Raw genomic sequence first — 27220 nt, 5'->3', positions numbered from 1 at the left:
TAATAAGAAATGTTACTCGATCGGCATATTAGAATGATTTCTGAATACTGGAGTAATGATGCTGAAAATTCAGCTTTGCATCACAAAAGTAAATGACATTTTATTTTTAAAATATATTAAAATACAAAACAGCTATTTTAGATTGTAATAGTATTTCACATTATTGTTGTTTTGTTGTATTTCTAATGAAAAAAAATGCAGTCTTCTGAGCAATTTTTAGTTTAGTTCTATTTTATATGCAAGCTATCCTTTTTCTTTTTTTTCTACTAGATTGTCTTTTGATCCTGCATCCACGCATCAGACCCTTGCACTAGTTTTTAATCTAACAGACCCTACATTTTAGAATGTTAATGTATATACTTCCCCTTTAAAGAGTAACTTTATACATGTATTATAAATCAGTACCTGGTAAGCTCTCCTGTTATTGAGGCCAACAGGGAACTTTTCCCACCACAGCCAACAGAGAGCCCTAGAGCCAGAAAGCAAACATTTAAACTTATACACTTCTTCATTATTCAAACTGATGACAAATTATTTGAAAACAAATTTTATTTATATGAATGAAAGTGAAACAACTGATCTTCTGATGGTCCACTTAACGGCTAATTGTTCCTGCTGAAGCACATACCCTTTTAATGCTGAGATTGAGTGCATGCAGATAAAAGCTGCGTTTTAGTGACCCATCCTCTGTCTTGTCAACAGGTGCACTGATAGAATCATGTTCCTCTGACCGCTTCCAGGAAAAACTTGCTTGGTCCATCTCAACATCAGACAGAGGGTCCTTAGCAGAAAAATCATGACCCATATAAAATGCACTAATTCAATGCATTAATCAATGTTTTATGCACATTGTTCATTTAATGAATCTGCCATGCATAAAGATGCAGCAGTCATATAAGAGTTTCATTTACCATTAGATGAATTTCATAACTGTGTTTAAATGACAAGTAATAAGAAAACAAACAAAAAGGCACGGATGGATCGATCAGTACAAGAATTCCCCTTACATTTTAAATTATTTCAATCATTAGTCAGAAATTGCTAGTGCATTTACAAATAATTACAAAAAACAAAGAAATGCTCTAAATTAACATTACATTTTGAAATATAAAGTTTTATTTCTGATAAGGGAATACTCCAATATTCTGTTTTATATAAACTGCCATGTACTTTCTTTTGCTTTATCCAAAAGTTACAGCAACAAATAATTAATTACAGACTTGTATATTGTGTATATGTATTGTGCAAAATGGTTAATAATTAGGACTTTTTTGTGCTTTTGTCAAATGCACCGGTATATTGCTGACAAATTTAGAGGGTTTTAAACCGTTACATCCAAAGTTTTAGTGGGGCACTCTGTCAAATAAGTTGATTTACAACTGAACTTGTATACAGTAAAATTATTTCTTAAGAAAGTCATGCGTGGGTTTGAACATGAGAGTAAGTGAAAGCACTGATTTCATTGAAAAACAGAGAAATACTCAAGTGTTTTGTGTTATGCTTTATTGGGTGAGTGGGAGCGGTGGTCTGACTGTAGAAAAAGATAGCAAGTTCTCTGGTCTAAGCTCCTCAATACAAGTTATACAAACACAGGGTTACCTACCGATTTTCAAAGCCAGGGCTCTTTAAATGTGGGGTTTATCAAGGATAGATAAAGAACTTTTTATTCTGTCAAATCAGATGTAGGTACATGAACCAAAAAATTTAATTATCCACTCAGTGAAAACCCTGAATTTGGTCAGTGCACATAAATTGGCATTTTTCTTCACACTTTATAAGTTAGACAAAAAATAATAATAAAGCAGGTCTACAAATGCAGTTCCCTGGAAAAAGACAAATATCTTTAAATATGGGGTGCTGCAGACTAAGGCAACTTTTAGTCAATAAAAAGGGTAATCTATTAGGAATGAAACTATACAACATTGTTTTTTCCTTCTCATTTACACTGTACACAGTCCATATCTTTCATGTTTGGCAGCAATAGCCAATACAGGTTTGTGTAACAATTATCCTACATTTTACACCCAAATACAACAGCGCAACTCAAGACACTATACAAACATACATAAGCACAGGTTTTTCTTCTTCTTAAGGCCTCTTTTAGAGAGCTTGGACAAAAACTTGGATGAACTTAAATGGAATGACTGAATTTAGCTAGCCATTAAATCCATCAGCATGGACTTATAAGTACCTTCAATGAAATAAAACATTCAATCACATTTTCATCACATTGTGTCCTGTTTCGTGAGACATTTCATTCTGCTTTACACGAGAACATACACACGAGTTCTTCTTTATCTACAATTTTTTGAACGGACACATTTGCAATCTTTTAATAAAGACACAACCTGCATACATCCGATGCCATTTCCGCTTTTTTTTTTTTTTTTTTTTTTTTTTATAAATAAATTATTCCTTATTATGATGATGAACCTTTTAATGTGTAGCAAGTCCCAAGATATTTACCCTCTGGTTTATCTCCTCTATATAAGACATGATTGTCTAACACGGACGAGTATGTAAAAGCCAAATATTTCTTTTCCAAACATCCACTAATATTAAAAACAACCAACCAAAGTTATACAAACTTTCAAGCTTCTGTTTAAAATTCCAAAGCAGACTTAAAAAAAAAATAATTTATCAACTGAATATAATTGAACTGAGTCAAAGAGTTTGTCCAAAGCATCGCTTTTGTTTCCAAATTTGCCATAGTATGTACAAATTAGGGCTGGGACGATAAATCGATGCAGAATCGATTCATGGACCGATTCTTAGATGTTCAGAATGCATCGCGATTCCTCTGGAATCGATTCTGATCTTAGATTTTAACAGCTGATGGCGCTCTAATCTAGTTTTTATCTGCACACTCAAATGCTCATGAAGAAGAGGGCTAAAGAGCGCGTGTGCATTCGGCATATCATGTAATTTCACCTCAGCTTAGAATGCTTTAATGACGCGAGATTAATGTAAACTCAGCCCACTGTGAACAACTTTGTAATTTGCTTCAACCTTTTCAAATTTTATGAATTATTATTTTAGGTTCAAGTGTGTGTAAGGATTTGGAAACAAGTAGAGTACGGCTGTTTCTAAAGCATGGAGTGCCATCTGATGTTCAAAACTCTGCTCCGAATCAATTCAAGAAAGAATGGCGATGCATTCGGGAAATCTCAGAATCGATGCTGAATCATTTCTCGATTGGCGACGCATCGATTTATTTTCCCAGCCCTAGTACAAATGTATGTTTGTACGTATGAAAACAAACATTTACACAATAAAAGCCAGGAAACACTGTCCATTAGCTGCTACACTTCTTGTGAGGGGCTTGGTTTAGCTAAAACAACCAAAAACGTGAAAAAAATTAAGTGCAGGGGAAAAGTAGCGGTTTCGAGTGTCTGTTGGTGCTGAGACAGACATCTTTTCTGCTCTGTATTACAGAGGAATCAACCAAAACACAACTGGCATCCATGTTCTTTATAAATCCCGGTTGAGGGCCACACTTTACGGCCAGCCAGCGTTCCTCTGTTGATGAGGGCGAGTAAAATAAAAAAAAAAAGTGTAGTTTACCCTGAAACGGCTGGTCAAAACAGGTGATCTTCCAGAGCCACGTCGTACATGTGAAGGCGGGTTGACCTCTGTTTCCTCCCATCTCACAAGCCCTGGGAACAGCGTTTTTCTTTCATATCCCCCTCAAAGTTCTTGAAAGCCTGTGAAAGACGACGTTCACAGGCTCTTTGTGTTGATGTGTGTTTTGTAATGCTTTGTGAGGTGGTCGCTCCGCATGAAACGTTTCTGACACTTATTGCACTCAAAGCGTTTGTCTCCTGAAAACAGATGAAAAGGAGAATTGAAACAGTGATGCATCACACTTGTATTTAGTGCATGTGTGTATTTGAAGCTTGCATACCCGTGTGTGTCCTGGCGTGTCGTTGCAGCTCGTCACTGCGTGTGAATCGTTTTCCGCAGAAGACCCAGCTGCACACAAAGGGTCTCTCTCCCGTGTGCAGTCGGACATGCGCCCGCAGCAGCGAAGTCTTTCGAAAGGTCTTTTCACAGCCTGCTATGTGGCAGATGTGTTTTCTTTTCCCCACCTCTCCTGGCCTGCAGCATGTGAAAAGTGATTTTTGACACATTATTCATTATAAAATGGTAATCAACACTGGGCTATTGTGAAACTTGATCAATGTAAAATCTGAAAATCACAGTTACATCCTAATAGTAGTTCATCTACATGGAACAAAACCCAAACCAGTTTGCTGCTTGACCATTTGAATTTATCAGAGAAAATAAATCCATATCTATGACAAACTTATGAGTAGCCTACTTCTCGACTATTGGCTGCGCATTGCTAAAAAGTATGCATGCACATTCAATTAAATTCAAAACACTTTACTGTTTTTACATCTTTATGTTCGGCAGCAGTAAAAATAATTTTAATTATTAATAATATTATTATTTTTACTATTCAAGAAATATGAAAGCAGTCCTAAACAAATATGTCAGTGGATTTTGATGTGAGAAAAACTGTTTCACTGAGGGAAGCATTATTATGGACTTGTTCATTTTTTTTGGCAAGAAGCGATGGTTTAAAGTTAAATCATGATATGCAACCCATTTAAAAATCAATAATCTGATGTATTTTTAATAGTGCTGCCTTAATGGTGAATTTGTTTATTACAAACAAGCAGCTTTTCGAGACGTTAACTGATGGACTGGAGTGGATTATTGTGATGTTTTTATCATCTGTTTGGACTCTCATTCTGACGGCACCCATTCACTGCAGAGGATCCATTGGTGAGCAAGTGATGGAATGATACATTTCTCCAAACTGGTTCTGAACAAGAAACAAACTCATCTACATCTTTTAGCCATATTCTCCAGACCTATCTTACCCCAATTACAAACAAACCCATTTTATGTGGAGCTTTCCCACCTCTTTTCTGCGTCTTTGCAGTTCGGACAGGTGCAGGCCATGCGCCGCTTTTTCTCTCCTGGCTGACTCTGCAGTTCCAGTGCGAGTGTCTGCGTCTGTTCCACCTGCATGGTCTGTGTCTGTGTCTGCACACCGCCCAGCTGCAGACCCGCACCTTGAACCGTCTGCACTGTGAGATGCTGCTGGCCTAAAAGACACCAGTCAAAATGCAGCCAAGATCAAGTTAACATCACAAGCTGGAAGTCCGTGGAAATGAAGCACTTACTCATTCACTTACTCACCCCCAGCGTTGGTGATCGTCACAGGAACACCCTGCACCTGGACACCATTAATATTGATGGTCTGAACTGCCTGAGCAGCAGATGTCAGCTGGGCTGCGTTCAGTGTAATCAGCCCCCCTCCAGCCGGGGCGATCTTAGGGAGAGTCCTTTCTTTCCTTGTCCCTGTTTGAGCCTTTTTAGTGACCATGGCAGTTGTGGGCGTGCTGGTGGGTGTTGTTGGCGTGGTAACCGTAGTCTCCTGTAGCTGTACAGCTTGCCATTCACCTGAGGCTGTTTTAATCAGCACCTGGGACAGCAGAGCACATGCATGACATCTTTAGATAATTGTTTATTAACTTTTTCAGCAATGGAATGTTAACTGCCCTAGTTTGAACTTGATTAAACCATAAAGAGGAAATAAACAAAAAGTGGATTTCTGATGTACCTGCGTGGGTTCTGGGGGGGGCACCTGCACACTGGGCGTGACTGTCTGTCTCTGTGGTACAGGGGGAAGTGTGGCAGAAGCGGCCTGTACAACTTTTAGAGCCTGCGGGGGGATCTGAACGACCTGCTGATCTGATTTCTGCTGAACCAACTGCACCTGCTGCACCACAGCAGGCTGACCCCCCCCTGGACTCTGCACGATCAGGAAATTATTTCCTGCCTGGGACAGGAAGAGATTATTAGGGACATACGCAATAAAAACAGCTGCTTGCATACGTCCGGAGTGAATTTTAGAAAATTCATAATTCACTCAAAAAATGTACAAAAAAAAAAAAAAAAAAAATTCTGAACTTTTTTTTTTAATTTAAATAAAAATAAAAAAAAAAAAAAATATTTAAAAAAAATGTATATATATATATATATATATATATATATATATATATATATATATATATATATATATATATATACATATACACACACACACACATATATATACTCAATTATGATCCTCATCAGTACATTTTCATAATTATAACTAAGATCATTTTTGTTGACTACAAATAATGCCATTACAACACTAGTATTACTTCAAATTAATTCTGAAATGAAATATAAATATTAAATTAAACCCTAAACAAAAAAGTAGCCTTAGACTGGAATTTTACATTTTTAAGCATGAAAAATACTAAATGGAAATAAATAAAAACTAAAATGAAAATAAGTTACTTGAACACAATAAAAAACATATAAAATGATCACAGCACATTACAAAAGATATTTTTTTTTATATTAAGTTCTCTTAATTTTTCTAAAAATATTTTTCATTAAAACAACAAATAAATAATACTAAATGAACAATGAATTTAATGCAGTATTTTTAATTACTGTAAAATACCAATGATTATTGGAAATTTGAATGATTTTTATTTAAACCCAGCATAAAAACTAATATGGTGTATATGTACTTTATAATTCATTTTTACTTAATAATATCACATCAATGTGTTTTAATTTTGGGGTGAATACGACCGGTTTTGTGCAAACTTTGCACATACAAACACAAAAGAACTGAAAATCCCTTGATTTTCCCTTGAGACACATGCCAACATAGAACAGTGTAAACCACAAAGGTCATTTTGATGTAGAAATCTGTCAGATGAGACATTATACAGGAAACCAGCAATTGAAAAAAGCTCAAGCAGGAAGCCAAAGCAGAACTACACAAACACACTAACCTGAATAATGTTGTCGGATGTGGTCTCTATTAGCAAGGCTTCAACCTGTTCAGCTATAGGCGGCGGTGAGGCTGGTTGAGCGGTCGGGGTGGGCGGGGCTATAGCCACCTGTCTCTTCCTCCCCCTCTTGCCCTTCACTGGAGCAGCAGCAGTCTCCGTAACAACCTCGCTCGTACTAACATTGAGTGGGAGTGTGAGTCCACTGGGAAGCCGTACAAAGTTAGCATTTATGCTGGCATTATTCTGCCGCCGCTTCTGAGAAGACGGCTTGATCGCCACCGTCTTCTGCTGGGGGGCCGGGGCCAGAGGGGGCGGGGCTGGTGTGGCGGTCTGAACTGTGACGGGTGAGGTGATGATGGCCTGGTTGGTCCCTGGGATGATCTGGATCTGTCCTCCCTGAGGCATCATTTGAATGGTCTGAGACCCCTGGAACTGAGGAATCACTTGGTACTGGATGTTGGCAGTGGATGTGCCTGCTGGACGTGAAGGGCTCTGAATAGTGAAGACAATAGGGCTGGCCCCTGACGAACCAAGTCCCGCGGGCAGCTGGATAACATTTCCCTTTGCTGAGAGGAATCCAAGGTTTTTGGGTGGAGCAGGGGCAATAGGAGCGGGCTTGATTGGGTGCAGACGGCGTGTGGTTGGCTGAGATGGTGGCATGCTGACTGAGGCCTGTGCGGCCGGAGGCCCGATCTTACTGCAGGTAGCCGCCAGAAGTGCCAGCGGGGAGGGCTGTGAATCCTACATGAGAGAGTGTTGATACACATTTAGCAGTCTGACTAACTGATTATTGTAAGAATGCAAGCATGAGACCACAGAGTACAAGAAAAGACATTAAACTGGCACAGCTATTGTTTTTTGGGGACAGTTGTCAAATATACAGTTTAAGGCCAGAATACTTTACATGACTTTTAAAACACTTGCTGAGTCTGTAAATGATGGCATCATGTGCCTTGTTACTAGGATATGTGTGACAAATGAAAACAATGTAAAACCGGCTCGACATGTTTGATCTCTGATGGCTGGATAGATTCATAGTTTGAAGCTAAAAAAAAAAAAAAAAAATGTCTACATGTTTTTTCTGTGAAATCGTTCAATGAAAATGTGCAATCTGGCTTCGACTTTCGCCAACTAGTGTCAACCTGTCCAGACTGTAAAGCGGGGCAAAAGTCATGTAGTGTAGTTTGGTGTAGGATTTACTTTTATAAAAAGTTTCACTCAGAAACAACTATTAAAGTTTACAAATAATTACAAAGATCGTTTACATGCTTAGTGCATATCACCACCTGACTGATGGCTGTGCAATCATTTTTATTTTATTTTTTCGTTTAATCCTTGAGAATATGAATTACATTGTTTGTTTTGATCCATGTGTGAAATGATAATATAAAATGTAATAAATAATAAATAATAATAAATAAAATGTAATAAATAAATATATTAATATAATAAATTAAACATGACCTTGTCCTAGTGTTTTATCATTTATACAGATAACTGTTATGTATGCCAATAAAATAAATAACCATATTAAAATAATATATTACCTTATTTATTACTTATATTACAGCTTCATTAAATCATACACACACACACACACATACATATATATATAATAGGCTATATTACATCTTGTAATATTATATAATGTTGTGCGCTATCTGTCACGCCCACCAAAGGCTCGTATGTAAATCACATGTGCGCTAAGGTGACCATACTAACCCTGGAACATACAGTAACCTCGCTTATCCTCAAACATAACCGGGTATGTCACATAACCTGCTTTTTGGAATACCCCCCAGGTCCAGGGTTCGTAAGCTTAATAAACAGTCATAATTTAATAAATATCAGCTTAACCCCATTGTATCTGACAAATAAGTTCTTATTCACAAACATTTCAATTTCACGTTTTGACACACACTAAAAAAAAAAAAAAAATCAACAAAAATAATAAATTAACTTCACTATTTAGATTTTGTGAAAGTTTCGACTGTTACCATGTAATTTCTACAGTCACCTCCTTTTCATTAATTAAAAATGCGAATTTGAACTAGACCAACTATAGCAAAACTAGCATAATGGAAGATTTCTCTCAATATTTCCAAGACATTTTATTTGAACGTCAGAATATGAAATTGAGAAATCGAGAATAACCAGTAATGGTAGTTTCATTGAAGCATTTCAAATGCTTCGTAAGATTTCATCGATAACATTATTGGCTCATCGGGTTAAAATTTTATTATCAAGGCATCCCTAAAAATACAGACAGATGGGGCCTTACTTGAGAAGTGGTGGTGGAGGGCTGGAGATATTCACTGGGGCTGACTGCGACAGTGGTGGCCATACTGTCCTTTTGATCTGTGAGAAAAAGGTGAATCTATTAATGCAAAGAACTCTCCAATCAATCAATTTCCATTTGACAGTGAAATAATGCAGCACGACAGTCAAATGAATTCTGTGCTTAGACTGTGCATTCCACGGTGTCCAAATTTTCCAAAGCACTGTGATCAATGTTTGCATAGAAACTGGAAACACTGAACAAATCAAATAACCTGATTGTTCCGCTCAAAGCAAAATAAACAAAACAGAAAGGCATGCACTTTCAGTTATGACAGCGTAGCTAAGAAGGCGTTACCTGTGATAATTTAAACCCTGGAGAGGAGTGATTCAGAGGGGCAGGCTTTAAAACTTAATAGCACACCATAAGATCCTCTCAATCCTGGTGCTGAAGTGCTGGGACTGAGAGCCGCTGCTCTGGTATACTATATATATACATCTATGGTAAACACCCAGCACTGACCCCGCATGAACTTAAGAGCTCAGATCCCAACCCAAATAAACACTTGATGTTATGGTGCTTGCTAATTGGCTGTCAACGCTAGCGAAATGAACCGTTTATCCACATTTATTTGACCAGGATCAAAATCATAGCAAGTCTAAGGGTATTAAAACACAGTACGCTTTTTGCCATCATATTTAACGGCTTTGGAGCTTGCTCTCATAAGAAGCTAATCAGGCAGGCACAGCCGCTGATAGCCAACGCTTGTGTATTTACAGCACAATTCGCGGTTGGGGGGAAGAAAGTGGTGTTTTTAAGCTTATATAAAAACAACACAGTTTAGTTAAAGCTGCTTACTGAACCCAGCGGCTAACGCTAACAGATATCTGCAAGTGGTTGAGCTATGCTAACTGAATTCTCTAAAATATCTATTTAACCTCACGTTATATTATGTCTTAAGTAGCCGTTTACACGTTTATGTTTCTCTACGAGCACGCAGTGCGCTATTCAAAGCTTATTCTGCCTGCGGAGAGACAAACTCAAGAGTGCGCTGATGGAGGAGGAAACTGCTGGCTTAGCATGCTAAAGTGCTAACTAGCCAGATAAACTCTTCGCTGCGGAAAAGAACCGTGATTCCGGAAGTGTGCATTTGGTACAATCGTCGTGCTACGCATGTTTTTTTTTTTTTTTTAAACTTGTGCGTACCGGTTACGACATAAGATACATATCGGTTCACTCTCTCAAGAAAATGTTTAAGAAAGTAACAGTAATATAAACACCAACGTTATAATTCCTACCCACCGCTCATGACGACATTCACTCTCCGTGAAGCCTTGAAGAGCCCACACGAGATACCGCCCCACCCGCGACCTCTGGCCAATCAGGTTACTTGTCAATCAACGCGAGCTCGCGGTCCTGACCAATCACAGTAAGGCATTTATCTGATTGACGTTTGTTCCGGCAAATGAGATAAGGTAGTATTTTTATGACAGATGAAGGATATATTTTTGGCCAATAGATTGTCGAGCTTTCAGGAGAAAGGCGGGCGTTGTGAAGCAGTCAAAATAATAAGCCGAGCCAATAATACACAGGCTTGAATTTCACTGACGTTTAACTCGCCCAGTTAGAAATGGGAAAAGCATATCAATCAAAAGTAATTGACAAGAATTTTCAATCGATCAGCCTGCGTGCACTCTGTAACTTTTTTTTATTGCAGGTGAAAGCAGGTGCTCCATAAGAATATATGGTTGTTATATATGGTGCATCTTTGAGTTTTCAACATGACATTTTACATTTTGTATATGCCATTTGTTTAGTGACGCCAATATTAGTTAGATTTAATGTTTAGGCATTGATAGCCGAATATATAAAACCAAGGAATGGAAAACTGTGTGTGTACATAACCATATTCTGGAGACAGTTTTGTACTCAGAAGTGGATTAAATCTGGCAAAACCTCCTTTTCGGACTCGCACTGTTGGAAATAAATTAAAAATACAAAGGTTTTGTTTAAAATTGTAAAAATGCAGAAAGTTTTCTGTTAGGGTTGGGTTATAGAACTAGCTGTATATAAAAACTATAAAAGTCCATGCAATGTCCCCATTTAGTTTGTTAATTGGGTATGATGTCCCACATTTAAAAAAAAGGACTGTACAGTAGTGTTACCATAACTAAATGACAGTAGCAAATAGTAATGCAATCATACTGAATGATTATCACAGACATATCCCATGATATTAAAGGCGTCATATGATGCGATTTCAAGTTTTCTTTCACTTTGGAGTGTTAAAAGCTCTTGGTGCATAAAAAAGATCTGTAAAGTTGCAAAGACTAAAGTCTCAACTCCAAAGAGATTAACGGGGTCATATGATGTGATTTCAAGTTTTCCTTTCTGTTTGGAGTGTTACAAGCTGATTGTGCATAGATGAGATCCCTGAAGTTGCAAAGACTAAAGTCTCAAAACCAAAGAGATATTCTTTATCAAAATTAAGACTCTGCCACGCCCTCCTAAAACGGCTCATTCAAACACGCCCCACATATCTACGTCACTATGTGGAAATATTTGCGTAACGCTGCCCAGATGTTCACGCAAAGAAAGAAGCCGTGGTTTCGGTAACCGCAGTTAGTGTTGCAGCAGTCATGTCAGGGAGATGCTGTGTGTATCTAGGCGGAAGCAAAAGCACTTTATTTGGCCTTCCGAATGTAGATGTATTTAGGAGCCTTTGAGATTACTTACAACAGAACAGCAACACATTTTATGGACGACCGTTTCGTGAACCTAGGAGAGGATGTAGGCTAATTCTGACTTTGCTAGACAATCTGGTGCTTCTGAATCAGCTACTGTATGTATGTTTTGTTATTAGTTTAAGTATTTGCTATTGACTGTTCAAATGCAGAGTTTTGCGTGTCGTGTGTGTGCGCACACGTGTGTGTGTGTGTGAGAGAGAGAGACAGGGTCACACAGTGGAGTCAGCTGTCTTAACCGTCCGTGGCTTGTGTACTGCAAATACATATGAGCATCATCACTGTGTCTGTCATGCGACTCTGTTGCCCTTTCGGGCTTGAACTGATGGTAAAACTAAGGACATTATTAACTAAGTCTTTACATTTATTTTGAAAGATGAAGCATCGCGATTATGGAAAGGGGTGTTACATTTCCGACGAGTTCTTGCAGTGTTCGGCCAATCACAATGCACTGGGTCAGTTGGCCAATCAGAGCAGACTGCGCTTGTCGGAAGGAGGGACTTTGTAGAAAATTATGCGTTTGAGAGAGGCAGGGCATAGAGGACATACAATAATGTACAGTATTTGAAAAATAATGTGTTTTTTGAACATTAAAGCATGTCAACATATTCTCTTACACCAAATATACAAAATAATGATCTTTAAAAAAGCATCATATGACCCCTTTAGGTTAAGAGTCAACCACGCCCTCCTAAAACGGCTCGTTCTAACACGCCCCCACATGTCTACATCACAATGTGGGAAGATTTGCGTAACGCCGGCCAAATGTTCATGCAAAGAAAAAAGGTGTAACTTTTTTTTCTCGCTGTTGCCACCAGTGCCATGTAGTGGAGACACTGTGTTTTGTAGTGAAAGCGAAACTACTTTGTTTGGCCTTCCAAAAGAGGACACAACTAGAAATTAGTGGTTAAGTTGTATTTACAACACTGTTCCAGAACAGTTCAACCCAAATATTCAGATGTGTGTTGCGCATCTTATGGAGGACAAGGACTGTTTCCTGTGAGAGTAGCCTACAATACGGTGTCTGTTTCTATAAAGTGGAGCAATTCCAACTTTGCAAGGACAGTTTGGTGCTTCTGACACACAGCTTGTAAGTACGTTTTCATATGTAAAGGATTCGCCACTGATGATTCAAACGTTTTGAGCAGTGTAGAGTAACTGTTAGAGCTTGTTGTTTGTCGTTTCTCCGATCACAAATGCAGACATGGTTTTATGTTTATGCAGCGCGATACACAACGCAGTGTGTAAAAAGACAGTATAAGTCATTATAAACAGTAGTTATGTCCCCACTGGATGCAACAAATGCCTCGTTTGTAATGGGTTTTATTGGTTTTGTCCATAGACTGTATAAAAACATGGACTTAGATTTTTGAAGAGCGTTTCTGAAGCTCAAAGTGGGCGGAGTGGGCCAACGCCATCTTGGCAGCGCGTCACTCCCGGATAATCGAAAATGGGCAAAGAGGCAGGAGCTGGTTGCTGAAGCCACGCCCACCTAGTGCGACGGCAGTGACAGCAGAGACAATCCACCTGTCACTCAAGTGGCCACGCCCTTAATTATGCAGAATTTTAAGGCTTACTATAATGTAAATGGATGAGTTATAAAAAAATTCGGCAAAATTAGCTATATAGACCAAAACCACTTTTTGTACCAGGCTGTGAACATATTTTTTTTATCTGCTGTATATCTGGGCATTTTAACAGGGGGAGTCTATGGGGCTGACTCCCTTTTGGAGCCAGCCTCTAGCGGCCAGTCGATGACTTGTTTTAGTCACTTCTGTGTTGGTTTCACGAGATAGAGTGGAAGGTTGCCGCTCAGTTTTGTCTCATCACGCCGGTGTCCTGACATTTTATTCTACCCATCAGGCACAAACGGCATCACAGTGTTAAGGGGCGTAACATTTCCGTCACAAGGAGGCATTTGGCCAATCACAACGCACTGGAGAGCTGGCCAAACAGAGCACAACTCGCTTTTCAGAACGATGAGCTTTGTAAAAATCAATGTGTTTCAGAAGGTGGGGCATAGAGGAGAAAAAATTATGTACATTATGTGGAAAATAATGTGTTTTTTTAACCTTAAACCACATAAACACATTGTATTACACCAAATACACAAAATAATGTTTTTTTTTAGCAACGTCATATGACCCCTTTAAGGCAAGGCATTCCAGGTAAAAAGGGTAAAAATGTAACTAATAGATATCACCGTACCTTACCAGTTGAATATATGATTGATTCAATACATTTAGAACTACAAATGTTTATGAAAAGTTATGATTAAATGTGAAGTAATTTGCATACATTTCCACAACAGTATTCTGAACTTTCTGAACAGTAAACTTTTTTTAAATATTAATTTTCAGGCAAATGATATAAGAACAAACTCCTCCCTAAAAATCTTCAGAATATAAATAGAAAACACTGTAAAGTTTGTTGTATGTAAGCACTTCTGAAGTGGAGATTTCTAGCTCAGTGCATGAGAGAAAAACACCTTTAAAGATATATATATATCGTAATTGAAACCTACAGATGCAAACAGATGAAGTGTAATAAAATAAACTTGTATATTTTGGATGTTTTCTTTCCACTGGTCTGAAATATAACATTATGAAACACCAATTCTTAAAATCTCAAAATTGACCAGTGCCGGTAAAACCTTGGAATCACCATGATGGTTAAAAAAATAAAATTGGTAACTTGGTATAGTTATTTGCAAGGAAGAATGGATACGTCCAGTGGCGAGACCAATTTAAATTCAAGCGATTATAATCTTAAATCATGAACAATGTTTAAAAAAGTCATCAAATATACCACAACTTTTTTTTTTTTAAAGTTTACTTTGTATTTTACTCAAAATACAGTTCATGTGGTCTGATCAGACTGAAGGAGTTACAATCAGGGAAAGGACAAATAAAGGGGACACACACTCCACCCAGGGGTCAGGGGCCTGATGAGGAAAGAAAGAAGAACCAAACAGAGACGGATTCACAAACTGGGCAGTTTAAAAACTCCAGTGTAATATAACCTACAGATGAAGGCTTTTGCTAGTACCCCAAGTTTTTTTGTTTAACTTAATTCTTTTTTTAAGTCCACTGTTTGCTGTCCAGTGACCTTTCAAGTCTTTAATCATGTCAGTCTCTGGATTTATTTGCCTGCTCAACATAGACAGTATTCCAGCACTCCTCTGTACTCCCTCTGTCCACGTATTGGTCAAAGAGGAGGGGCCAGTCGGCTGATGTTCATTGGCTGCTGCTGGAAGACTGGCAGGGAGTTGGAGCAGAGCTGTGCACCAGGAAGTGTCCATGCGCTGTTCCATCTATTATCCACACACAGAAATCCTAAAAAACAATCCATTTGTGTTCTGTTATTCAAACATACTGGCCCCGAGCACAAGATAATGAACGTAGCTCGGTCACGGCTGCAGGTACGTACAGTGAAAAGGAGCGATCTGGCTATGTTTCAGACTCAGCTTCCTGTTCCACACCTGCTGCCTGGCGCATGCCTTTGATTGACAGGTACATCTCTTCCTCTGGATCATAGTAATAGAACTTCCTCAAGTAGACAATGAGCGGTCTATGATGAAAAAATAAAAGTTAGTCTTTTTAGGCACTTTGTAGGCAAAGTTATTTTTAACGTTATTCATGTTTATTTCAATAAAACCGAACAACATTGGCATTCATTACTCCCTGCAAATTACTAACTGAACGTTTGCTCAGTATTGAGAAAAATAACTGTAAATGATTTCTCTTGATATTCTAGTTATCATTTTATACATTTCGATGAATAGAATTTACTTTAAAATACTTTTAATAGTGCACCTGAATGCCATATTCTTTATGTATGTTTATGTGTGTTCTTGACTTAATTTAGATTAGTGAATGAATATAAATCAGTAAATTATGACCTACAATGTGTCCAAATGTCTAAAACTTCAGGTCAGCAACTAGTCCTAGAGTCTTTTTTTTTTTTTTTTTATAAAATAAATTAATACTTTTATTCAGCAGGGATCCAATAAATTGATCAAAAGTGACAGTGAAGACATTCATAATATTACAAAAAGATTTCTCTTCCATGTAAATGCTGTTCTTTTGAGCTTTTTATTTATCAAAGAATCCTAAAAAATTATTTACGCCGATATTTACAACGATGAAGTGATTTACAGTACATTGATAATATTAAGACATGTTTCTTGAGCAGTAATTGTCAAGTAATGGCTGCTTGAAAATTCAGCTTTTTCATCGCAAGAATAAATTACATTTTAAAACATTTAAGACATTTAATAATATTTCACAATATTAGCGTTTTAGTGTGTTTTTGATCAAATAAATGCAGCTTTGGTGAGCACAAGACACTTTTTAAAAACATTACCTTACAGACCTCAAACCTCTGAATGGTAGTGTGTAAATAAGCAAAATAATGTATGGTGTGAGGGTGTCATACTTGGGGAGGGGCAGCTCCTGGATGTGGTCTATGCGGACGAGTTGTCGGATGCAGAAACGGCACAGATGCTGGAGTGATTTCACATTACTGAAGCGTGAGACCGGATAGAGCAGCTGCACAGGGGTCGGGGGCAACCCTGAAACAGACACACATTTCATCTCACACACCCTCAAACCTGCTTTTGGTTTTTACAAACAATATAGATAATGCCTTTTATTTCTGTGCATATTGGCAACTACCTGAAATCAAATAAGCACTAAAATTTTATTAAAAATGAATAAAAATGACAAAAGCACATAAAATTACTAAAAATTAAATTTAAATACAAAGTTGAATTCTTAAAATAAAAGCTAATTAAAAATATTAACAAATACTATTATAGTATATAAGTAATACTATACAAAATAGAAGCCAGATTACTTTTTTAAAAGAATTAAGTTTTTGTTGTGAGAACTACTGAATATATCTAAATCTAATCTGTTAAAACTATTATTTACATTATGTATCATAAATTTAATGTAGCATGAAAAGTAGCTAGTTTTAAACACATAAATTGTCTGTATACCCCCTTAAAAATGGTGAAAATATGACATGTTGATTTTCAAATGTAATATTTAGCCGATGTATTATGTCCCATCCTTTGTTCATAAACCTGTTGCCCATAATCTTCCAAGAAAAAAACAAAAAGACTTCTTTTTGTCCCTATATTCCTCCTGCATCGGCAAACAGAAAAATTAAATGCTTTTTATTCAGCAGTAGTGGCTGAGAATCTGAGAATGTCTGCAAGGGATATTTGTAGCCTTACCAGGTACACGTGAACGCAGGAAGTAGAGGAATTTCCCATTTTTAGAGTGCATGATGGCTCGCTCGATGAATTCCACCACAGAATGACAGCGGTCTTCAAATTTAGGGTGGCACCATAAACTGAAGGTTCCTGAAGAGTTAAAACAAACTTTAAGGAAAACATTACACTGAAAAAAATATAATTTGGACATACTTAAGAAATTACTCCAATTTGATACAGCCAAATGTATTCGTTTTTCTCAAATTATATTCATGGTTTAGTTCAAACCTTACATTTCGATTTAGAAAGACAAAAACATTGATACAAAGTAAAAAAAAGAAGTATTTATTTAAGATCTTGTGAATGTATTTTCTTCAGATAATTTACTTAGTCTATGTGTGTGTGTGTGTGTGTGTGTGTGTGTGTATTTCTGCCATTGTGTATATATATATATATATATATATATATATATATATGCCTTCCATTAATGAATGGTATATTAGGTTAGGAAAATATTTGGCTGAGATACAACTATTTGAAAATCTGGAATCTGAGGGTGCAAAAAATCTAAATATTGAGAAAATTGCCTTTAAAGTTGTCCAAATAAAGTCTTTACCAATACATATTACTAATCAAAAATTAAGTTTTTATATATTCACATTAGGAAATGTACAAAATATCTTCATGGAACATGATCTTTACTTAATATCCTAATGATTTTTGGCATTAAAGAAAAATCTATAATTTTGACCCATACAATGTATTTTTGGCTACTGCTACAAATATACCCAAGCAACTTAAGACTGGTTTTGTGCTCCAGGGTCACATATGTATGTTTTTCTGCTTACATTATAAACATTATATTCAAATTAGCTGTAATATGAAAGTAGCACTTTCACTTAAGATAAAAGTTAAACCATGTTTAATTTACTTACTTAGAATTAAGACAACTTTAATATACCTTAATGCTTATTGTAATGACGTTTTAAAATATGCATCACAGTTTCTGTTATGTAAATAAAAAACAACAGAAAAATTTACAAAACCCATGATCATTTTTGCAGTCAGTAAAACTAGTATGTGTTCTGCACGCCTGTTTCACATTTTTCAGTGTAATGCATAAAAAATCAAATGGGGGTGTGAAAACATTTGTTGACTACCATTTAGATTTTTTCAAAACTGAATTTAGGAATAACCGTCAATCTGAAAGTAGTGAAATCAGGCAGTGTGGTCAACACTGAGCTTTTAATCTGACTACACACCACTTGAGGATAGGGTTTAGATCAGGATTTAGTGTGTTTTTTAGCTACACTTTTTGAGTCCAAAAAGAGTTTGAGCGTGTTAAGAGATATGTATATACTGTGTGTGTGTTTACCTCTGTAGTGCTCCATACGTGTGTGATGTGTGACTCCCTGTGAGCGAAAGCTGAGGCTGAGTATGTATCGTGGGTCTGAACTGTCCCGCACCAAAAACGAGCCATCTGGCTTCCCTCTCAGCTTCATTTCAGCATCCTCCCAGTTCATCGGCCCCCAATACCAGCCACACTGCAGACACAAACACACAATGACCACAACAGTGAGAAAAACACACACAAAACCCACAACCACAGGAAGCCACAGTCATATTTCATTGTTAAAAAGGTCTATAAATGAACATCATTTGAGTGGAAATTTTCAATTATAAAACGGTTAGTTCCGGTCCTTGATTCTGATTGGTTGAGCTGTGTTCGAAGCTGTTGTAAATTACTCTACAAACATACACTCTACAACCACTTTGTTGCAACCACAATTGTTTCTGAGGAACTGCATTGTTTGGCAGAAGAATAATGTTTATATTAATATCATTACATTTTATTTGCTTTGTTTTATTTGCTTGCTACATATATGGAATAACCGTTTTATAAAACTCTGCCTCGTGTCGTACCTAACAACGGCCCTTAGCTGTTATAAATTCACTGTAAACCAAGGCTTCTTGGGGCTTGTGGCTTTAATGTTTTAGTCTCTCACCCGCTCCAGCTCTCTCAGGCTGGCAGTGAAGCTGCTGGAATCGGCTCCTCTCAGTGGACACATGATTGGGGGCGGGGCCACTCTAGCCGGGGCCGGAGTCTCCATTTGTGATTGGACCGAATGTGGAAGTGCCCGGAAGAAAGCATCTGAGACACAAAAGCCCAAAAAAGAACCATTTTTTAATACAACATCAAATATTGAGTTGTATTCTGAAACTAGCTAAATGAAAAATGTGATCAAAAATACAGCAAATTTAGTAATATTGTGAAATATTATTACAATTTTTCTTTTTTAGTATATTAAAAAAAATTAAGTTATTACTGTGATGGCAAAGCTGAATTTCTATCATCATTAATCCTTTAGAAATCATTCGAATTTGCAGATTTTCTGCTCAAGAAACGGTTATTATAATCAATATTAAAACAGTTGTGCTCCTTAATGGTTTTCTGGAAATCACAATAGTTTTGGTCCAGATTCTTTAATAAATAGAAAGTTTAAAAGAACAGCGTTTATTTGAAATAGAAATCTTTTGTAACATTTTAAATGTTACAACTCAAATAACAGTTTAAAACATTTTAGATTAAAATGTATTGATATACGGGAGAGTGTATATTTTCCGTCCTGTAACTAATCACCATTTCTGCAAGTTTTTCATTATAGTTTGACAGGACTTAAAGTGTCTGTAATGTCTAATATGAAGTTATTAGAAACTGTATATGAACTATGTATAACAATTAGACAAGAATCCAGGGCTAGTTGTCACATTTTTCACACCAGTGAATATTTATCAGCCTAGGTTTATTTGTGTATTGGCACAAACCTTGCATTCTTTGCTACAAAAGGAAAAAAAAGACAAATGAACATGTTCACCATTATTGCCCAGGAAATAAATTATTCACCATTATTGCCCTTTTGTGACAACATGCCCCAGTTGTGTTTTATATTGTGTTCACTTGTTTGCCAAACAGCTGATTGGTGATTCTAATTTAATAGGATTCTGAACTGCGCGTATAATACAAAACCATTGCAAATTTACCAAAACCCCTTTCCTTATGCCAACTCCCCTCTGTGACAACTTGCCCCGGTCTCCCCTACAGCACATCACACTGCAGGACACTGATGAAATGTCAGTTATATCAGCTACCAATAACCATGTGTACATACTATGTTGTAGTTACCATATCTTTAATCTCCTTTATATTTTATACACAAGTTATATTTCTATATGAAACAATGTTTGAACTCTACAGTATGACACCATCGCTCACACTTCCTCTCTTCACACCGCCTTTTTCCTCTGAAAGGCAGGAACTGAAAAACGAAACCACACGATCAACCAAAGTCTTTGTTAAGCAAAACGATACATGTGGTGGGTGACACGTATTGTCTTTGCCTTTGCCGTTCACAAGAACACCACAGTTACATTCACACTTCATTCCGTTTCTCTTTACGTTTAATGAATGGAATAAAGGTGCTTCTGAGGGCAGAACTTGAGCTCTCAGAACCAGAACGACACCCTGAAACACACACACCGCCCCCTCCACTGCACCCAAGTCTTACCATTGAGGCTGAGACTATGCTGGATGGTGGCGTGGAGAGGGGGAGGAGGAGGAAGAGGCAGAGGGAGAGACTGCAGGGAGGCCCCCATTACACTCACTAGGAAAGGCCCAGGCTGCGGCCCACCTATATCGTCTGGAAGAGAGCAGGAGGGAGGGTTCAGAGCCAGGAGAATAAGGAGATGTCACAGAAAAAGAAAGCAACAGAAGAGAAGAGAAGGTTCAAGTCTATTAGAATGAGACAGGTGCCACGGGCGATGAAGAGGAATCAGAACATGACTGCATTCAACCCTAACACCACTCAGCTTCAGAGCAAAGGGACAGATATTACCAAAAATAGACCAGAATGCAGCCAGATTATACTGTGCAAACATTGGAACGCAGTATTGGAACTAACATGAATATTGCATTCAATGACCTGCGCTTTATGTATGAGTAACATGTAGTTTTGCCTTTCTGAACCATAAAGGAGCAGGACAAATCCTCCAATTATGTGACGATATCTGATGATCCTCTTATAGCACTTGAAGACTAAGGCACTGTGACAGGACGCATATGACATGGTGAGCTGCAACGTGCGGAAACAAAAATAAATCTACACGCTGGCATGTGCATTCAATCTCACACTCACGACACTGGGAAAAAACTTATGCTAAAAAATGTACTTTAAAAAAAATATTCCAGGTTCAAAGCAGTGTTACATATAGCTTTTATTAACACTTTTAGTTTTTATTTTTATACATTCAGTTTTCATTTTAGTCTTCATTAAAATTTTGGTAACTTTGTTGTATGATTTTGTCATTTTTTAAAAAACGTCTATATAGTTTTTATATATATATATATATATATATATATTTATATATTTTATTTAATTTTTAGTTATTTTAGCACAAGTTAAGTTAAATTAAAATAAGAAAAAATGCCTTGGCAGTTATTTCATTATATTTTATTTTAGGTAGTGTTTATTTTATTTTTGAAATTAGTTAGTAGAAATGAGTTTACTACAATAATACTGCATATTAAGAACATTTGTGATCTAACACTTTTAAGTGTCGATTGCCACAGAAATTATACTCACTGTTTCTATAGTTCAGCTATAAGATGTGAACATTATGAGTGTTAACATGGCTGTAGTGTGGAAAAATCACTTATTAACCTTTTCAGTGTAAAGTTATATCCAGTTTTACAACAATACAACGCTGTGAACTTTAAAACATCTGTAACAATTAATTAAACAGCTTTATAGCTCAAAAAAATACACAATTTTTGGCACAAGAAATAATGTAAGTGCTTTTTATAAAATTAGAATTTCTGCTTTTAAATCCTCCAGAAATTGGTCCTTTTCACTTCCATTTCCAAGTACCTCAATGTAATCTTTCTAAGTCAAAATTATTTTCATGCTACTAACAAAAGCATTTAATTCATCTTAACTTGTATTGAAACCTGGAATATTCCTTAAAACCTCCAACCTAAACATGATAAACAATCAACTTCAAACACACAATGACTGAATAATCCACATACCTATAATCATCTCCATTCACTCATGACAAAGACTGCTTCTTCATAGATCCAATACCTACATCTCCAGTACTGTGAACATTTCAATCTTCAGCACTAAAGAGCACACACTGCCACACTGAGCTGATGAACTGGAAGAGCGTCTGCAGAGGTCTCACTTTATTAGAAATGGAACTGCTCGCCTGTGAGCCAAACACTGGTGAAGTCAAACCACAACTAGACTTCCACAGTAACTCACTTTACGTAGGGCTTCTGTGAATTTTATGCTTGCAGAATGCAATCAGAGACTCTGGTAACCATGAAATGAAAAGAATGAAGACTGAATAAGAAAGGGAAATGAAAGGACAAAGTGAAAGAATGAGCGTGTAGGCTGACGTCCTACACTGCATCTTTAACATCCGCCTTGGGTTTGATCACAGAGGTGAGGTGAAAAACTCGCCATTTACAAAAGTGCAACATCTCAGCAGTTTGAACACTTGTGATGGGATTTTGAGGAGAGGGACTTTGTTTTCAACACTATATACATTACTTACTATTCCAGTGTCATTGCATTTTCATACAGCACAAAAAAATAAATAAATAAATAAAAAGATCCTTAAGATCCTATATTATTGCATCATTGTTTTCTTCTAAAGCCACACACAACCGGCAAAGTTTAAAATGGATGATTTTGGTCGAATATTTGATTGACAGGTGAGCAGGCGGTCCTTTGATGTTGCTTGAGACAAATGAGCATTTACATTACAAATGTGATCTGGTTAAATGCATTTGATCTGAATGATCACAAAATATATTGACCATATTTATGTATTTATTTTAGTCTTCTATCAACACATTTCCAACTTGAATTTTCCAATTTGAAAGCTCCCCAAACTCCATCAAAAATGGTATATCTAACTCTTAATATATTATATAAATATAAGTTATCTTTTCCTTTGACATATTTATTACCATTTCTTTCAGCCAATATCTTAAATTTGGTGCACAAATACTTACAATTTAAAGAAATAAGTAATTTTACTTGAAGTTTTACTTTTCTTTTATAAATTGATCTCTTTAGGATATAAATTAAATAAAAATATTTATGTCTATATTTAGCACCCACCACTTGTGAGTGAATCGCCCAAAATGAATGTTAATTCCATGTTCAAATGTTTGGAGTCAGTACATTTTTATTTTTAAAGAAATTAACACTTTTATTTGGCAAGGATGTGTTGAATTGATGAAAAGGGCCATCACTGATGTTACAAATAAATGCAACTCTTTTGAACTTTATATTTAAAACAGTTTCAAATTCATCATGGTTTCCAGAATATAGATAATGATAAACAAAGTTTCTTGAGCAGCAAACTGTAATAATTCATGAAAGATCATGTTTCACTGAAGACTGTTATGGCTCATGAAAATTACATTTTATATAATATTAAAATAGAACACGGATTTTAAATTTCAATAATAGTCCACAATATACAATTTCATCGTGTTTTCATTCAAACGTGCATTTTAAAAATCTTACCAACCCCAAACTTTTGAACAGTAGTGTATCAAACTATGCGCATAGACAGATACAGAAGCTGGAGGTGTCAGTGCGAAGGATAAAGAGAATATACGGCGAGGGATGGAGGAGAAATATTTAGAGAGTTTGAAACAGATGAATGAAGGAGAGCAGAAACAAAGGAGATCGAGGAGGTGCGTGACATCTGTAGCGGGGCTCACCTAGCAGACTGAGGCTCCGCCGAGGGGGAGGTGGAGGAGTGGGAGGGTGAGGGGAGTTCCTGCCTCTCTGAGAGATGTCCACATCAACCAAGGACACGGTCTCTCCTGTGACCAGAGCCACAAGAACGACATTAACAACATTCAATGTTTTAGCATAATTCCAAAGACAGGCCTAAAATGAGACTAATCTCATCCAAATCGTGTGTCTGTGTCATTATATTTCCCATGCACTGTGTAAGCTCATTAGTGGTTTGCAAATGTGCCTTTATTAAATATATTCCGTGGATTCCTTTAGCTTCCACCCCATTATGTTCCCTTAAATCTTGGTTTACCTGTAAAAACGGAAGTAAAAGAGGCCGCAGAAAAGGCACTTTGTGCCCTTGTTAGTCCAGGTTGGCTGCAGAAAGAAAATAAGCAATTATTATTATTAATGAAGTAACACAATTTATGTTAAAAAGAAAAGTGCAAAAAGTGTCCCATTTCCTGATTCATTTCAATCACCAGTATGTATGAGGGGTTAAATCTTTGATCGAAATGTTTTAGGGACAAATTTAAAGCTGCACAACATGCAGAAAGGCCATAAATCATAGTTTCTAAGTAAGCGAACAATGAATGCCATGTGATGCCTACACAATTTCCAATGTGTTTTTGGAAAGCAGTTTATGATTTAATAGTAAATTAAGGTCTGTGTTGTTCCACAACTCAAAATTGCACACAAATTTAAAGGCCACTGGTTACTAACCAGACTACAATGGTTGTCAGAGTTGGGAAAGTTACTTTGGAAATATGTTAAAATGTAATAAGTAGTGTAACTATTTCAATTAGCTACCTTATTCACATAACTATAGTTAGATTTGATTACTTCCTGATTACTTTTGTTTTTAAACATTTAAAGCAAGTGTGGTTAATCAAATCCTTACATATGACAGGAAACACTGGCAATGCATTGGAAAAAAATTGTTAATCTTAAAAAATAAAGCATATACACAAACCCAAATAGGAAATGAATCAGTTAAGCATGTGTCCTATTCTGTCCTAAACTCCTGAAACACTGGTGTCTCATATTTTAAAGCATTCAATGCAATTTGGGAAAGAAATCAATCATATCTGTATGTGTGTGAAAATATTGTGCAACCCCCTTTAATCATTAACATTTTTACAATTTATGTTGTATGAAAACAAACACGAAATTGTCCTCAAATTATACAGTATAGACATAAAGTCACAGGAAAACATGTATACGTGTAAATAAAATTAGACCTATACAAAAGGTTAAAGCACCAGTATTTCATTAAGGTAGTTTTGGGCGGAAGGACTCACCTGACCGCGTCTTGTTCTCCACCGCTCGCTCCGGACATGTCCACTAAACTGCCCGCCGAGGATATGGAGAACGTGACTGAAGGTCTCTTGTCCAAAAGGTTGTTAGAGCCACTACAGCTTTTAGTTCTGAAAAGTTTACTCAGACGGATTTTAAGCGAGCCTTTCCTGGATTTCCCTGGTACTTTCAGAGTCTTCTCTCCTCCGCTCGCAGCGGAAAGTTGCGCCCGGGTCGCGCTCCGGTCCGGACGGGACTTTGGCGTCGACGCCTGGCTGGAGCACGGGGTGCCCTGGCTGGGTTCGGCTTGGGACGGGACCTCTGGAGTCAGTTTGTCGCTGGCAGGAGCCTGAGGCCTGGTGTTTACCGAGTCTCGTAACAAGCAACACGCCGGCGAGCAAAGTCCCCCGGACACCACCGAAGGGAAACACTTGAGCGCAAAAGCACCCGGCTCCGCGTTCTGAGACTCGGTCTTCTGGCACGCATTGATGCCCAGGCCGTTCACCTCCTCTGACCCGAGGCCCTCCAGCACCAGCAGCGCATCGCTGGTCTCGGTCGGGTCCTCTCCCTGTCTGATTCCAGCCGAGCCGAGCACGCTTTGACACGAGCAGCGCTGCAGCTCGCCATCCTTGAGCAGAAACTCGGGTACCGGAGCGACTCCCAGCTCGCCGAATTTCCTCGCCAGTTCCAGAACAGGACCGTCGGGCAGCTGATGGAGCTGCCGCTGCGCCGTCACCGAGCTCGTTTTGTGATCCACCACCGGCGGCCAGTCTTGGTTGTCGGTGATCAAGCGATGCCGGTGGCACAGCTCGGTTCCATCCGTATCCGTAGCAACCGCTGGCAGCTTGAGCTGCGGATGCAGCGTCCATGTAGGCGGATGCTGAGCATCCACAGCGCCAGACTCAGAAGCGAGCGCCGCTTGGTCCTCAAAAGCCCTGCGCTGATCCTCCGAGTTGCTCTCGGCGAATCCCTCAGAGTCTCTCGATATGTTTCTGAACACCAACAGCTGAGGCCCCATTCCACCTCGGTGGGTGAGATCGTAACCGTGGGCCTCGGCGGAATGAAGAGGAGGCGGCGGCGCAGACAGCGCAGGTCTGGTCGCCATCATTCCCGAATCAGGTGCCTCCGTTCCGCTGGCCTGCGGAGCTTTGTTCACCGCCGAGATGTGGCCGTGATTCTGCGTGCATTCAAAGTTCCCCTTGATAGCCACCGACGACAGATTCCCATTCTCCTCGTCCAAGCGGTCATCCTCGGCCGCGGAGACCAGGCGCATCAAGACAAAATCGGGAGACATATCTTGCGCGTTGTTCATTATTATTCCTCAATATACTGAAGGAATGAGCGATATCAGCGTTTCACATTGCTTCCAGTCATGAGATCTCGCTCGTGTGATGATGGTGATGATGATGGTAATCCTCTTGGTGTTAGTTAGTTAGCCCCCTCACTCAGCGCCAGACAATTAGTGCATATGAACTCTATTTCAGTCGTTCCTTCAACATTGCGCACGTCCTCGTCTTATTTCGCGTCCGGCTTTAAAAACCTCCACGGGTCTTCGTAGGGTCATACATAACGCTTCGTTTCACGCAATCCTAACGGCGTCTGTGGTCACACTACTGTCGAGGCCCCACCCGCTCGCTCACTTCCGCAAATTCGATGCATTTCGCGTTTGGTCTTATCGGTGCCATTGCTGTCCACTTGGCTGCAGGCTATGTGCTGTCCCCCTTAGTGACGTGCACCGTCCTGTAACGTTGCTTTCATGTCATTTACCGCGCTGTTGTCTGGAAGATGGCCTTACCCACTGATGTTTATGATGCATCAATTGTAGTGGCATCGCCTTTCCGCACGATTCCAGCGCCAGCGAAACTCTCCCTGCAAATCAGTTGCGTTATGAAAGACAAATGACTTGCATGATATCATAATTTGAATCATGACTCTAATCCCCATATAGCTACTGAAAACGTAAAGCATTGTGTCAAACACAAAGCCTACAA

The 27220-nt window shown here is 38.1% G+C and overlaps 2 protein-coding genes across 5 annotated transcripts; both read right to left on the bottom strand.

The window, feature by feature from the left end:
- Positions 1-1486: 1486 nt before the first annotated feature.
- On the bottom strand, positions 1487-10561 carry LOC109051943 (transcription factor Sp2-like). 3 transcript variants are annotated; one of them, XM_042734530.1, is made up of 8 exons: positions 10453-10561; positions 9154-9230; positions 6873-7613; positions 5636-5854; positions 5212-5497; positions 4931-5117; positions 3905-4098; positions 1487-3821 (listed from the first exon to the last, which is right to left on the bottom strand). In XM_042734530.1, the coding sequence occupies exons 1-8, from the start codon at positions 10457-10459 to the stop codon at positions 3721-3723; spliced, it is 1812 nt and encodes a 603-aa protein (XP_042590464.1). In that variant the 5' UTR covers positions 10460-10561; the 3' UTR covers positions 1487-3720. The 3 variants fall into 3 exon arrangements, with proteins under 3 accessions (XP_042590464.1, XP_042590465.1, XP_018924970.2); XM_042734531.1 differs by having other exon boundaries at positions 10435-10457; XM_019069425.2 differs by lacking the exon at positions 10453-10561 and adding an exon at positions 9508-10412.
- Positions 10562-14708: 4147 nt separating this feature from the next.
- On the bottom strand, positions 14709-27028 carry LOC109072084 (suppressor of cytokine signaling 7-like). 2 transcript variants are annotated; one of them, XM_019088365.2, is made up of 10 exons: positions 25235-27027; positions 24247-24311; positions 23915-24019; positions 20682-20813; positions 19122-19267; positions 18491-18659; positions 17137-17265; positions 16332-16467; positions 15324-15464; positions 14709-15229 (listed from the first exon to the last, which is right to left on the bottom strand). In XM_019088365.2, the coding sequence occupies exons 1-9, from the start codon at positions 26539-26541 to the stop codon at positions 15344-15346; spliced, it is 2310 nt and encodes a 769-aa protein (XP_018943910.1). In that variant the 5' UTR covers positions 26542-27027; the 3' UTR covers positions 14709-15229; positions 15324-15343. The 2 variants fall into 2 exon arrangements, with proteins under 2 accessions (XP_018943910.1, XP_018943911.1); XM_019088366.2 differs by lacking the exon at positions 20682-20813 and having other exon boundaries at positions 25235-27028.
- Between the last annotated feature and the right edge of the window lie 192 nt (positions 27029-27220).

This window comes from Cyprinus carpio, chromosome B11 (genome assembly GCF_018340385.1).
Source record: "Cyprinus carpio isolate SPL01 chromosome B11, ASM1834038v1, whole genome shotgun sequence".
Classification (NCBI taxonomy): Eukaryota; Metazoa; Chordata; class Actinopteri; order Cypriniformes; family Cyprinidae; genus Cyprinus; species Cyprinus carpio.
The sequence above is the reverse complement of the archived record's forward strand: the minus strand, read 5'-3'. Positions and strand labels throughout refer to the sequence as shown.